At 33.1% G+C, this 14,109-nt stretch overlaps 1 protein-coding gene across 2 annotated transcripts in view; it reads left to right on the top strand.

Moving 5' to 3' along the window:
* LOC118187809 (putative polypeptide N-acetylgalactosaminyltransferase 10) overlaps window positions 1–14,109 on the top strand; it is a 301,999-nt gene that overhangs the window by 257,649 nt on the left and 30,241 nt on the right. For both annotated transcript variants that reach the window (XM_085809137.1, XM_035358083.2), the window contains exon 9: window positions 4,811–4,921. In XM_085809137.1, coding sequence (XP_085665263.1) covers window positions 4,811–4,921 — 111 coding nt within the window. The remainder of the gene's footprint in view (window positions 1–4,810; window positions 4,922–14,109) is intronic.

Below are 14,109 nucleotides of genomic sequence, written 5' to 3'. Positions count from 1 at the left end.
AAATAAGTACTTAATTTCATTGTTAATCTATATTCTGTACAAATTCTTGTATAGTAGGAAATTGGCACATACACGGCCAAGGCAGGTATAAGAAATTTCACCACTTTAAAAAAAGAACTTCATATTATATGTTGAGTCGTCTTCTCAAACTACTAAACGGTTTAGTGCTTTAAAATTTCTGTATTATTTTCTTCATGCTTATCATAATCCAAATATCTAGTAGAGTGAGAAATGTATTTTTCTTCACGTAAGAAATATAATTCATATGTATACTTGTCTGATAAATTGACTTTCAAACACACGTATGGTGTATTCTGATTTACACCGCTCATGTTATAGGAATTTTTTAAAACAAATTATATGAAATATGTAAAACTCAAAATTAATTAAATTTGCTGCATTTACTCCTCACCTATGTTACTACGCACACCTAGAACACAATGCTGACTCACATAGAGACAAAATATCAATATGCCTATATTAATGTACCTCACCACGCGCTGGCAGTGAATGGTAAATTAGATGATGGCAATACGCGGTCGGTAGCGACAATGTCAGTAAAATGGTTGCTAGGACAGTGATTAAAAAATTATGTAATTAGATTATATGTATAGATCATTTTATGCTTCTGAGCATAGTAAGCATAACCTCGACTTATCAGTCATTTTCAAAAATCTCCTTTTCTACTGCTAAAATCAGCTTCTCAAAACTGATTTATTTTCTCGTCTTCAAGTTCTTCTTGGGCAAATATTACCTCTTTGATTTATAAAATTCTCTTCTTCTCTTAAATAATATTTAACTGCAAAATCTCACTCAAGAAACAAGTAATGAAATTGTGAAAAAATGTATAATGAGAAGCTTTAAAGATTACACTTCCACTTAAACCAAACTGAGTAACCTTACTAGACAGTCTGGATAACTTTCTTCCCATCTTAACTTTCAATATTACAACACAACTAAGAACAACAAACATACAAAACCGACTAAAATATTTGATACTTTAACTTGAAGTTTACAAATGAAGAGAATAGCAAACTAAACTTCCATTTCTTTTGTCTTGTTAATAAGATATCAGTTCCTTATTTACAAAGAAAAATACTAAGACCCAAAAAACTGACCCCTGAGATAGCATGCTTTCTAGCATAACAACGAGTACAAGTGTAAAACTCGTTCACCAACAGTCAGTACATCAGCCGAAAGAAACCCGATCACCGTTTTCAAGGCCTAGTTTGCCAAAGCTCTCCCTCAAACCAGTAGAAGTGCTGGAAAGATTCAACATAAATTATTTATTAATTGAAATAAATCTTAAAGTTTTTAAAAAAATAAACTTTAAAACTTTAGAGCGACTTTCCGTAGTTTAACAATTTCATTCAGTTGCAGATATTTACAATAGAGTATTTTCCTAAAGCTACTTTAACTAATTTTAGGAATTAATTTATAAGGATTAATATTGAGTTTTTTTACTCTTAATTTTCCTCATCACTGTAACCTAGAAAAATATTTAATCGTAATCTAAAACTGTAAATCGTACTGAAGTGTTCAATTCATAAAAAGCTACATTTTCCGAGTTCTTGACTTGCAATTTAAGTTTCTAAGAAATTAACACATTTAAAAAAAAGCAGTGACTGTTATAGAGAAATTAAACTTTGATTTCTAATATGTCCTCAAAATAATACATTTTTAAATATTTTAACATCTAGTATTTATTTAAACAAACTTTTCAGGAAAAGAAAATAATTCAAACTGAAAGCTTTATCCTTAACTGTCTTTGACAAAAGTATAAAAAAGTATATACATAATTGACATTTTTAAATGTTATGCTCAAGCATTTTTCAGCTGTTTGTTCGAGTAAAAGAGGAATTGTTAAACTGCTGCTGAAGTTTCAACAAGTCTTCTGAAATTCTTCGAGAAAGGAATCCGTGCTTTAATTAACATTCCAGAAGTGGTTTCCCTAACATTCTCCAATCGATAAATTTGTTTCTAAGATTAAAACTCTTAAAAATTCAACAAGTTGTGCTCAATATGTTGATCGATGCTTTAGTTTCCATTCTGCATGAAGGAGATTTTCAAAATGACCTTAAATTTGCAGGGATGCTTACCCACAGGGTGTAATTAGATTGAGAGTAGACCATCGCTTCTTATCGTCTGGAAGTTAGATTTACTGGAAAAATAATATCTCAGAAGATTTAACTTTTGCCGTCTAGAAAGTATGCGTTAAGCTCATTTTTGTGCTTATTTCTTTAAGATCTGAACTTTTAAGTCGTTTAGGCATTGACGATTAGAACTGATTATAACTATGAAAAGTTAACATAATTCTTACGATTGCCTCTCATTTGATGATTTTTAAACGTAAAAAGAATTTTGTAAATTTTTAAGGTCACTTTCAATGTTTTAAAGTAAAATATGATATTTATTACAATAAATTAAACAGAAGATAAGGTCAGGTTATTTGAATGTGGCAAAGCACACGAGGGCTATTTGCGTAAATGGAGGATTGCTTTCGTAAATGGTGTTTCTAATAGAAACTGGATCGTATTCCATTACACGTGATAAAACCAGGAAAACTGACCATGCAGCCAGCCCGTTAAAGGGTTTAGTTCGAACCTAGGTTGAACTATCAGTATTCGGAGGTTTTAACTATTCAGCCAGCGGTGGGGCTTTGAACAAAAGATTTAGACAAATAAACTACAATAATGCTACACTGTTTAACTTCAGAAACAGAGAGAAATGTACACTTAAGCTCTAGAACATATTTCTTCATAAATTCCTCTTAAAATTAATGTACATTTTACATGAACTGCACGCGTTGGCTATTTCCCTTTGAAATTGTTCTGCAAAACATTTCTTTAAATTCTGTTTAAATTTTTAGGCTTTTTGCACTTTTTACAATCCCTTGAAATATAATCACTGGCTCCTTTTTAAGGAATTTTATTACTAAAAAGGACATTTAAAAGTTTTCTTGATCCTTTATTGTACTGGCATAACATTCCCTTAGAAGTTTACATGTTGTATTGTATATAAACTAAAAATAATTACACGAATAATTTTTTAAAAAAGTGCATTTTTAACTGTTTTTTAAATACTTGGTCTTAAATTGTAAATGAAATTTGCAGAATTGAAAGCTATTATAGGTAGAACATGATGTGAAATTATAACAGCTTGCGAGTGAAATTCAGATCACAGTTCTTTACAGTGGAGAATGCATCGACGCTGTGAAAGTAGCAAATGTGAAAAAATGAAAACATCGACAGCTTCTCTTAATATACTGGATTATCTCTCTTAGTTAATCACGGCTACCTTGCCATTCTTTTGCCCCTTGCAAGCAGTACAAATTTAATTGGTTTCTAAGCAGTTTTCGACAAATGAAAGGCAAAACACTATAGTGTTCAAAAATACCCTGTGATCAAGTTTAGGTTATTATAGTACGTCATTTAATATAAAAGTGTACTTTACCTTTACGCAAAGAATCAGTTTCATGACTTCTTTTTGACTGCACGCTAAATATGCCGAATGCCATAGATCTAAACGCTTTCCGTATGAATTGTAAATACAGAAACTAATTACCTCCTCCAACTCTTTTAATAATTATCGCATTATCTTACAAAATTCTCAGAGTCATTCGTAAATCCCAAGATCTCTCTACAGGGTACAAAATCGAAATGCGTGGCCGATAAACGGATCAATGAGCAGACTTTAACAGTGAGATATTTTTAAATCATCTATTTTTGTTCCATCTACTTTTGCGCAATTATTTTGAGTTTTCAGCTGTGATAAGTGTGGTTGTTTCTAACATATAAACTGGAGATTCGATTTGACTGTGTTCTACTGAACATAAACAATTTCGTAATAATCATTTCATGTATCTTTATTGCATTTATGTAATAATCAGCATATTATTTTAAAGAGAAATAGCCATTGCCATTTATCCGACGCCACAAAGCACTAAGTATCAAATTAATTAGGATACATTTTATCCATACTCTTTGTATTTTAGCTCTCATTTTCCGCAATGCATGCTGATTATAGATTTGTTACACAATGTTATGAGTTCCCAGTCTGTATATCGAATCGATATGGTATCCGCAACCGTGTCGATCTGTAACTATCACATTCGAGTACTGCAAACAGGAAATCTATTAATGTTCGTGTGAGGAGTATCTGAACATCAATCTGGTTTAGGTTTTACTTCTTATGTCAAATTTTAAAATTTACTTCTCAAACTTTTTTTAAAACATTTTATGCATTTGCTGTAAATTCTTTTAAACTTGTAGCAAATGAATACACTAAAATACTTTAAAAGAGTCTCTAAAGTAAATACTTCATTCCTATTTAAATGAAGTATTTACTAATATAGTCATTTCATTAATAATGAACTTTTCCGTAAATATTTTACAGATAGGTAGAAAGTTATATTACTTACAACAAATGCCTTACTCTTTCATTTTAGAACATTTTCAATATTTTTTTACTTTATTTAAAAATTATATTGATTCTCACTTTGAAGACAGAAAGCTAGTCGACTTTTAATGTTTGATGAATTGATCTTTAGTATTTTTATCCCTTTTTTATTCATAGCTTGAAGTCTTCGCTTTTTACATTCTTTTTTAAACAGCTATTTGATTTTATTCATATTTTCGTTTTATTTTCTTTCCAGTTTATTTCAAATAAAAATTTCTATTCTGAATTTATTTAAACTGTTATCACTCCATTTGTAATTACAGAGTAGGAATTTATCAATATTTCCTTTTATAAAAGTCCGAAAATTGTTTAAATTTTACTATTTGTTCTGAAAATTGCATTTTCTTCTTAGATTCGAAATGGAGCTGGCGGCCTCTGCATAGACACAAAATTCCGTGGCCAGAACGAGAAATTTGGTTTAGAAAAATGCATTAAAGACAATCCAAATCAAGGAGGGGAACAGGTAAGGTTCTTTTGCAGCTAACATCATATAAATCTTGTTCGCATTCTTATATAAGAACCAGAATACTTTTCTTTGCTGATTTTGTTTGTTCTTAAAAAGAATATATCCGTGCTCTTTCTATCTCCCTCTTTTCATGCAAATATGACGTATCGCATATTCATGAGATCTGCGCTCAGAGTAAAGAGAAGGAAAAAATACATTTTCGGTTATGTTGATTGATGGGCAGGTATTTAAATATATAATCCCCGGGCTATAGTTTAAGGAGATCAGACACTGAAATACGCATCTCTTTCTAACAAAAAAATGGCTCTCTTAAGTAAATCATGTGTCGGCTTTATAAGAGAAATGCTATTTTTCACAAGATATGATTGTCAAAATATATGCAAACACTCCCAGACTTCATCAGTGCGAAAGAGTGCTTACATTCTTACAGAATGGTCTGGAATAAGCTTCATTATTCCTTGAAGCTTTTGAGAAGGAAAAAATTGGTGGGAAACATCATTAGGTGGAAGTATACTAATTGCAAATTTCCTTGTGAACAGACTGGCAGCATGGGTATTTTTATGTTTTTTTGTGCATGATACATGAATGCGAACGACTTTCCCTTTAACGTTCCTCATGAAGCAATCCTTTTTCTTAAACAGACATCCCTAAGTCTTAATGCTTTACCAGGCTCAATTAAATGAACAAACTCTAGTTTGAATATGAGGAATTCATCAGTCAATTATGAAAATATTGTAAGTATTGCATATGTATAGCTACGATGTGTTGTAGAGACATTACGTTATTTCGAAGCAGGAGACATGAACAAAATGAACAATGTCCTCACCGAGACTCGAACCACGGACCTCTCGACTACGCGCCGAGTGTGCTGGCCATTACACCACGAAATCTTGATGAGAACGCGGTAGAAATACCTTATAACGTAATAGATACCAAAGCAAATTACGACACTTAGAAATATTTACGGATTACACCTCCGTTTTTTTTAATTCACTATTATCATCTAAATTAATATCACCAAATTGGCCCCATTTGCTTCTGTAGACTTGACAGCCTTTTGTGCAGGCCGAGCATTCCCATTACATGTTGTGGCACAATCACCGGCCTCAGAAATTTGAGGCATTTTTCTTAGATGCTTTATTTCATGCCTGGAGTTTACGTGAAATGGCCTCATGTATGAGAGGCAATGGAAGTACACGAACAAGTCAGGTACTCTGATGAGACCTTCTTCAATCACGGAATATTGTCATTCCCCCATCCGGAGTCCCCATATTGGCCAACATTAGAAATGGTTTTGGTTTGGTTTGGTTTGGTTTATTTAAATACAGCAAAGCACGCAAATGCCATCTGCTTAAGAGAATGAATGCCTTCATAGAGGACTTTCTAAGGGAAACTGGCTCGTATGCACGTTACACATGGAAAAAACACGGAAACATCCATGCAGTCAGCCCTTTCACCTGGAATCGAAATCAGGTCGGAACTGCCGGTGTTCCGCGACTTTACCGCTCGGCCGGCGGTGGGCTAAAAACTAGGAATGATCACATTGTGTCAAAGAAAGTATACGGGAATCTTTGGAGTGTAGCCTTAATCTGTCCAGAGCAGTAAATTCGCCTAATTAACGGCCACGTCCTATGCTTAAATCGTGCATTCCAGATTTTATCATAAAAGCTTAACGTATGACTGCGGATTGTAAAACTGAAACATTTTTGAAGACAACAAATGGTTAGAATATTTCAAAATAAACAAGTAAATTTTATTTATTTGTTTATATTTAAATAAAAGAAGTACTAGCTATCTTTTTATAAAGTACTGATAGAAAATCGTGGTTGTGACATCAGTGGCAAATGTAAATACTAGATACATCAATATTTCTCTATGCTAGTAAAATAAATTGGCTGGTCCATTATTTCCTTTATACACAAAGTAGAGCTAATTTATGAAAACTTGAACATTTTAATAATCTGTTTTTTTTTTTTTTTTTAAATTTTTTTTTTATTTTATTTATTTATTTATTTATTTATTTTTTTTAATTTTTTTTTTTATTTTGGCCACGGGAAAGATACCTTTGTGGAAAACTTAATAGACCTTTGAAAACCTCCACTTAAGGCGAGGTCTTAACGTTCAGCAATTTTATCCTACTTCATTAACCCATCTCGATAAAAGTTGAACTTTTCTGTTTCTAGAGATTTATCGCCCTCACATTTATTGACCATCTTTTAAGGTTGAGAAATGCAAAGACAAATAAAACAGACTTAAACATTTAATAACTTCTACAGTATATAAAGGCTATCAAAAAGTGAATTTTAACTCAACACGTTTTTGCAGTTTCCCGGCTCTAGGCACAGATTACCTTTTCAATAGCAGAACTTCAGTAGCTAAGCATTCGGAACTCGTTTGAAGGTTGATTAACTAAAGTGAACGTTCTAATCGAAGACTTAAGTCCTATCAACTTAGTTAGTTAAAACAGATTTACTGCTGTAGAAATCATATCAACTTCAGTTCTATGTTACTAGTCAAATCAGTTGATAAAGGAAGCTTAAATAGTGAAGTCTGCTGAAATTACCCATCTTCATTCATACTTTGGTTGTTATTACCCATCTTCGTACTTTGGTTGTTGAAAACGTTCTACAGCTTGAAGTCCAGCTACATCTTCAAGCCAGTTACGTCGTCTTAAATTAACTAATTAAACCTGCGCGCATTTAAAGCAGATTTGTATAAGAGTAGAAAACAACAATAAATATTTGAAAATTTAGCTAGTGAAACTTAATCCTTACAGCCTCTTACTTACCAACATAGGCTTTTCTTGAATGTCGATAATATGTGAAGACCGAGACCGCTGGCGGGGATTGAATCCAGGACCTCAAAATTCGCTGAAAAATGCTCTGCCAACTGAACTATTCAGATAATTTCTATTCAGTTAGGAAAGTCGAGTAATTTGTCCTTGATTAATTGATCTGACTGCAATGTAAATTAACTCACCTGTCATCAAATTAACCGTGATTTTAAAAATTTCACTTTTCCTGTTAAATAATGCTACTGCATTCCAGAAAATATACATTTTAGATTTAACAGCCTACAGTTATTGATATATGCATCTAAAGAGCTTTCTATTATTTACATGCATAGGAATTAATTATTTAGATAATGTCAAAGCACACAAAGGTTATTTCTCTAAGAAGAGGGATGCCTTCGTTGAGGACCTTTGAAGGGAAATTGATACACAGCCGGAAACTATGAAAACTCCCAAGCAAGCAACCAACCATTTCCCTCGAATAATTAACAGGCCGACCTTACTTTTACGAACTACTAGTAATTAATTACGAGTCTCTTATCTCTCACAACTATTATAATCTTAAGTATGAACAACTAAGCCTGTACGTTTCCATATAAATTTATCCCAAATCTAGAGAACTTAATTTGTAACTTGTATAGTTATTAGGTTTTTTTTTTTTTAAACAGAAGACGTGAAAATGTGCAATAACCTCTCCGAGACTCGAACCTGGACCTCTCGAATGCGCGCCGAGTGTGCTACAGTTACACCACGAAGACTTGTAAGAAGGAGGGAGAAAATACCTTATAAACTCACACGGATTTCTTTAAGAGTTATGCTATCTATGACACTGAACCAACTAACGGAAATTAGATAATAATTTCTTTAATGTTTTATTAAAACGTTCACAACTTCCTCCATCATCAAATATGTTATTAATGGAGATCGTAAAACGTATTAAAAAGTTTAATTAAAAATATAGTTAAAATAGATAAGATAGATTTAGGATTAAAGAAAAGAGAGATTTTCCGGGCCATTGCAATACTCTTAATAACGCTGTACAGCGTTATTAAGAGTATTGAATAACACCGTAGAAATTAAGAGTATTGAATTACACCGGACTTGGTTTCACAATGCTCACAGAAGCTGCATTTACACTGTTGTTTTGACTTATCTCACTTGTCTAACAGTAACATCAGATCAATTCTACGAAATTTATAGTAGCCAAGGGGCAAGAGTTGCGCTTATCATTGGATATCGCCTTGGATACCTTATAGGTTACAGTACTAATTTGGCTTGCCTCAGTTTTGAAGAAAAATCTTGCGTGAGAGCTCAGGGTCTTCAACCCCTCTGTCTTTCCGTTAATCTCTTAAGAGAACTTTTGAGTCGACATCATACGTATTTCCATGCCCCAAAGACACATGAACATCTATGTCTTCCCCAGGATTCGAACTGAGTCCAAGGTTACGAAAGTTGGCTTCCCTAATGAATAATAAAGTAGTAATAATATCTCTTGATTAATAAGAATCTTGCTTTTTGTATTTTCTTCCTCTTTTCCGCATGCCTTCGTGGTGTAAAGGCAGCAAGCACACTCTCGGGGCGTATTCCAGGTTTGAGAGGTCCAGGTTTGAGTACCAGAGAGGGTATTGCTCATTTTTCGTGTCTCCTACTTCAAAACGGCCTAATGACTCTAAATTTCATTCACATATTCTTTAAAGCAGTGAAATGCTCTTTGAATCTTTTCAAAGTAAGTGGATTCCAGATCAACGGTCCAGCTGCGCTTTTTTGGGATCCTGAGTGTGGGGGAAGGGATGCCTGAGCTGATGAAATTTGGGAGGCAGATGTCTTGCCCTGTATTCTTGAAGCCATGGACTATATCTTTAACTGTTGTCTTACTGGGAACTCTAGAGACTATAACTGTGAAACTTTCAGATCTAGGCTCTCTAAGTAAGAGGGAATCACTGAGAGAAAGTGTCTACCCTATCACTGAGAGATGGTTTCTCCTCTTAGACTTTATTCTGTCTGACGTGCGATTAGAGTGCTTGTATTTGATGATAAGTACGTGTTCTGACATTTGGTGGAGGATTACAAGATGGTGAGGGCTGCTGTCACCTTCGCGTCCCCTTTGTGAAAGTCACTTCTTTTGCGGACTGTTGTGCTGAAGTTGGAGCTGTGGCAGTAGTTGGAACGGCTAATGGGCAGAAGGAAGGGCTAGACGCTGCTTGCTTGAGCTCCGCAACTTGTAACTGGAGCTGTATGATTCGGCCTTCTTATCTGACAATGGTCAGTTTCTGTGCTGATGTTAAGTTGCTGAAATTAGTTATATTCTTGTGAAAGCGGATAAAGTAGCAGCGGTGATCATCTTGGTCCTACATACCTGAATACGTTTTGCAGAAGTGTCTAAGGTTATGTACTGTTCCTGCAGACATTTAGCAGAGTGGGAATAGTGGTTGTGGCTGTTGTCGGCCAACAGCTGATCACTGGTAGGGAATCAAGTTAGATATGTGTCCAAAATGCCCATGTGAAAGAACGGAGAGGATTCTGAATGAAAGTGATTACAAGGATACTAAGAAATCCTCAGAATACTGATTATGTATACTGATTATATATACTAAGAATACTGAAGCTATGAGTTGAGCGTATGGCAGAAGTATGTATCAATGAAACAAAAAATTGTATGTGTAGGAAGGAGTACAGTGACCATTTTACAGAGACACTGTGAATGGCAGATCGCAAATCCAAAATAATTATCAAATAAAGAATAAGATATCACTTAGCACATACATGCACTCTGATGCATTAATAATTGAGAACTCTAACCTGAGATAGATATAAATATAAAAAGGTTATAATAAAATAGTTACTAAAATTACAATACACACAATGCTAACAAAACCAACTACTATAATAATATTTCTAACTACATACGCAATAATTTGGCTGAACATATTATAAAACACCCACAAAGAAATTATAAAAAGAACCCTTACATAAACACAGCAGAGTAAAGAATAACAGTGTGTATACTATTATTAGCAAACATGCAAATCAAATAAAGTACTTAAAAAATTTAATAATTAAACAGTGGGAAGAAATAAGAGCAAACACTGCAATTAATATTTTAAATAGTAACTTACATGAAAACTGGGCAGAAAGCAGCACGGTTATTAAAATAATGTAACAATAAAATAATAACAATATCACCTTTGCTACAGCTTATTAAAATACAGCCTGAAGACAATTAACTCAGTACGGAAGCTACAAAGTAATTTGTTAGCAGAGAGCATGTGCAGATTCAGCGTAACAGTAAGTACGTAACAGCGTACGTAACAGTGTACATAAACAGTGTAAATTAATAGAATATTCTGCTGGAAGCAAATGCTCCTGGTTTGACGGGAAATTATCACATTCACAAACGCACACGCTTTTACAAGTAAACAAAAATAAATACTTAATGTCTGAATTGTTGACACTATTCAAATTTGTCTTTTGAAGGAGGGAAACGTCTGTTGCCTTAGGGCAGAGGTAGGTAACGTGCGACTTTGAGGCCACACCTACCCTCCATGAGTTTCTTGTGCTGCCTTTATCTCTTGTATTATCAGTATTTAATTATACAGGTTACGAAAATTTGAAAATTAATAGAATTGAATAACGTGCTGCTATCTATTGAGCACAACATGAATTAGAATACTGCAGTGTTGCAGTTCTAGCAGTCTTTCATAGTCTGAAAATATTGCCATTCTCGAGCACTTTTCAGTTTGCCAACGTCCAACAACCGAAATTCTTCTGTTTTGTTCTTATTTTTGACCGTAGCTCACCCCTACTTGAACCCTACACTAAACCTGTTGCTATTGCGGAGCTGTTATTTATAGTTATCTGTGCGTGCTTGTAACAGTCTCGTCTCGTATTGCTGTCGGCCATTGTGAAAAATCTTGTTATCGTTTTACGTATTCTGAAGTTTTACTAATACACGGTTTTATTGTATTTTCAGAAAGTATACGCTTTCTTAAAAATACTATTTGATATTTGTTTTTTCTCTATCATGGCAAATTGTAAGAGAAGAAAATTAAATGAAAAAAACAGAACATTTAATGTAGAATGGAAGATTATTTCCTTACTTCTGTGAAAGATAAAATGATGCGTTTATTGTGCAATGAAGTTTTGACTACCTTGGAAAAAGCGAATGCAAAAAAACACTATTTGACACATAAAGAACATAAATATTTCAGTTTATAAGATGAATCTCGATGAACTGAAGTTAAAAAATTGAAAAATGAAAAGCATCATCAACAGGCGTCATTTAATGCTTTTGTAAAGAAAAATACCACTGCAGTTGCTGTTACTTACAAAATAGCACATATACTTGGAAAAAGAGGCAGATCATTTAGTGACATACAAATAATTAAAGAACGTATTGTTGAAGCAGTAGGTGTATTAGACCCAGAAAAAGTTGAAAAGTGCAAACAATTGTCTCTTTCAAGAAGAAGTATAACAGATCAGCAGCACGAATTAGCTGAAAATGTAACAGAGCAAATTCATACAATTATACAAAATGTTTATTTTTCAATTGTTTTAGATGAAAGCATTGATAAAACTGACTCGGCGCAAGTTTTTCAGTTTTAGAGATTTTCAGTATTACGAAGAATTTTTTGCTCTGGATACACTAACTGGAAGAACTTGCGAAGTTGACATTTTCGAAAACTTCAGAGAAATATGCCATCGATTACAATTAAATGTCAATGATTTAGTCATTGTCTGCACTGATGGCGCACCTTCCATGAGAGGTAAAAAAAGAAGGATTCTTTGCTTTATTAAAAAAGGAAAACTTGAAAAAATTGATATGATTTCACTGCATTTTGCCTCGTCAAAATCTTTATAATCTAATAAATTTATTAAAAGATACTTCAACTTTATTATTTTTATTTGGGACAGTTTTTTAATATTTGTAGTTGTTTATTAAAAATTATTAAAGATTAATGTTATAATAAGTTATGAGCCTTATGTGAATACAAAAATATTTTATATTGTAAATTTGTTATTTTAATTAATGACTTCATGTTTTTTGCATTGTTCCTATGTAATGCAATAAAGTGATAAAACTATACAAAAACTATAATAATTTCATAAAAGTCGTATTTATAGGTATCTCATCTTATGCGGCCTCTTTTACATCTCTTTTTGACGCTGCCTAATTTAAATGTGGCCTCTCATAGTAGAAAGGTTCCCCACCTCTGCCTTAGAGGCTTTTCTTCTAAAGGGAGATACCCAACTAACGATCGATACTTGGACAAAATGCATGAGTTAATAAATTGTTAAAGTGTTATAAGAATGCTATTACATTCAGTGCAATAAAAATTACATCGAAATGTAGTAAACCAGATTCTGCATAAGGGAATATAAAAATAATGTACGTACACTTGAAAGATTTGGTATCTTCTTTCACGGGTGAACACAAAAAAACTCGACTACATCAAATCGCTCTCTGATTTAACGATTATTGTTTAGCTTTTTTCAGAGTAATAATTCTAAAAATTATTAAAATATTAGTACATTTTCCTTACTGTATCATAAAAATACAAAGAGAGGAAATGCAGTCGCATTTGCTGAGATCATAGATTTGTAAAGGAAACGAAGTAAAGAGAGATCTATTGCACTGCATATATTAGTAACTTTAGAAATGTGTGTTAATAGGAAAAACTTGCACTCCATAAGTTATCATTATAGCATTACTTTGTATTTAATTCGTTTCAGTTTATCAGTCGTTTCAGTTTTTATATTCTTTTTAGTTTATTATTCAAACAAATGTTTAGTTTCTTTCCAGTTGAACTTCTTGGTATATTAAATGCATAACTGAAGGTTTTTGTAATCTGCTTCAGGTGACTAGGAAGAAAAAGTATTATTCGTTTTGCACAGTAGGGTAAATTATTTTGCTGTGTTCAGATCTCCCTTCTATGTCTTCCAAAATTCACAGAAGACATATATGAAATTATAAATAAAATTATTAGAAAGAAATCATCCCGTCTCCGTTCTAGTTAAGAGAGTATCACAACTGATAACTAAAGGTTAAAATAAAACATATTTAGTTAATATGTTAGTTAATTGTTATCCCATGTCGACCTGACGGTTACACAAACTGAAAAGTTAAACAGAAAAATAATTCCGCCAGCTTGCGGGTGAGTGAGTGAGTGCACCGCTGAGATAACTTCCAACCATGGATCACAATACAGTTCAAGGTAAATTTAATTAAAAATGCAAAATTCAACACACCCTACTAAACCTTCAGCCTTTAATGTTCTCGAAGCCAAAGTAGCTAGCAAACGCTTAAGCTGATACTAGGGAAACTAAGCAGAACGACGTTCAGTCTATGCTACGGAACACTCTGGAACTCTAAGCTTCTTTGTACTTTAACTAATTT

Source organism: Stegodyphus dumicola, chromosome X2, assembly GCF_044657685.1.
Source record: "Stegodyphus dumicola isolate Sdum_Otavi_A_Nest chromosome X2, ASM4465768v1".
NCBI lineage: Eukaryota > Metazoa > Arthropoda > Arachnida > Araneae > Eresidae > Stegodyphus > Stegodyphus dumicola.
Note: the sequence above shows the minus strand (reverse complement) of the source record. Positions and strands in the feature narration are given on the sequence as shown.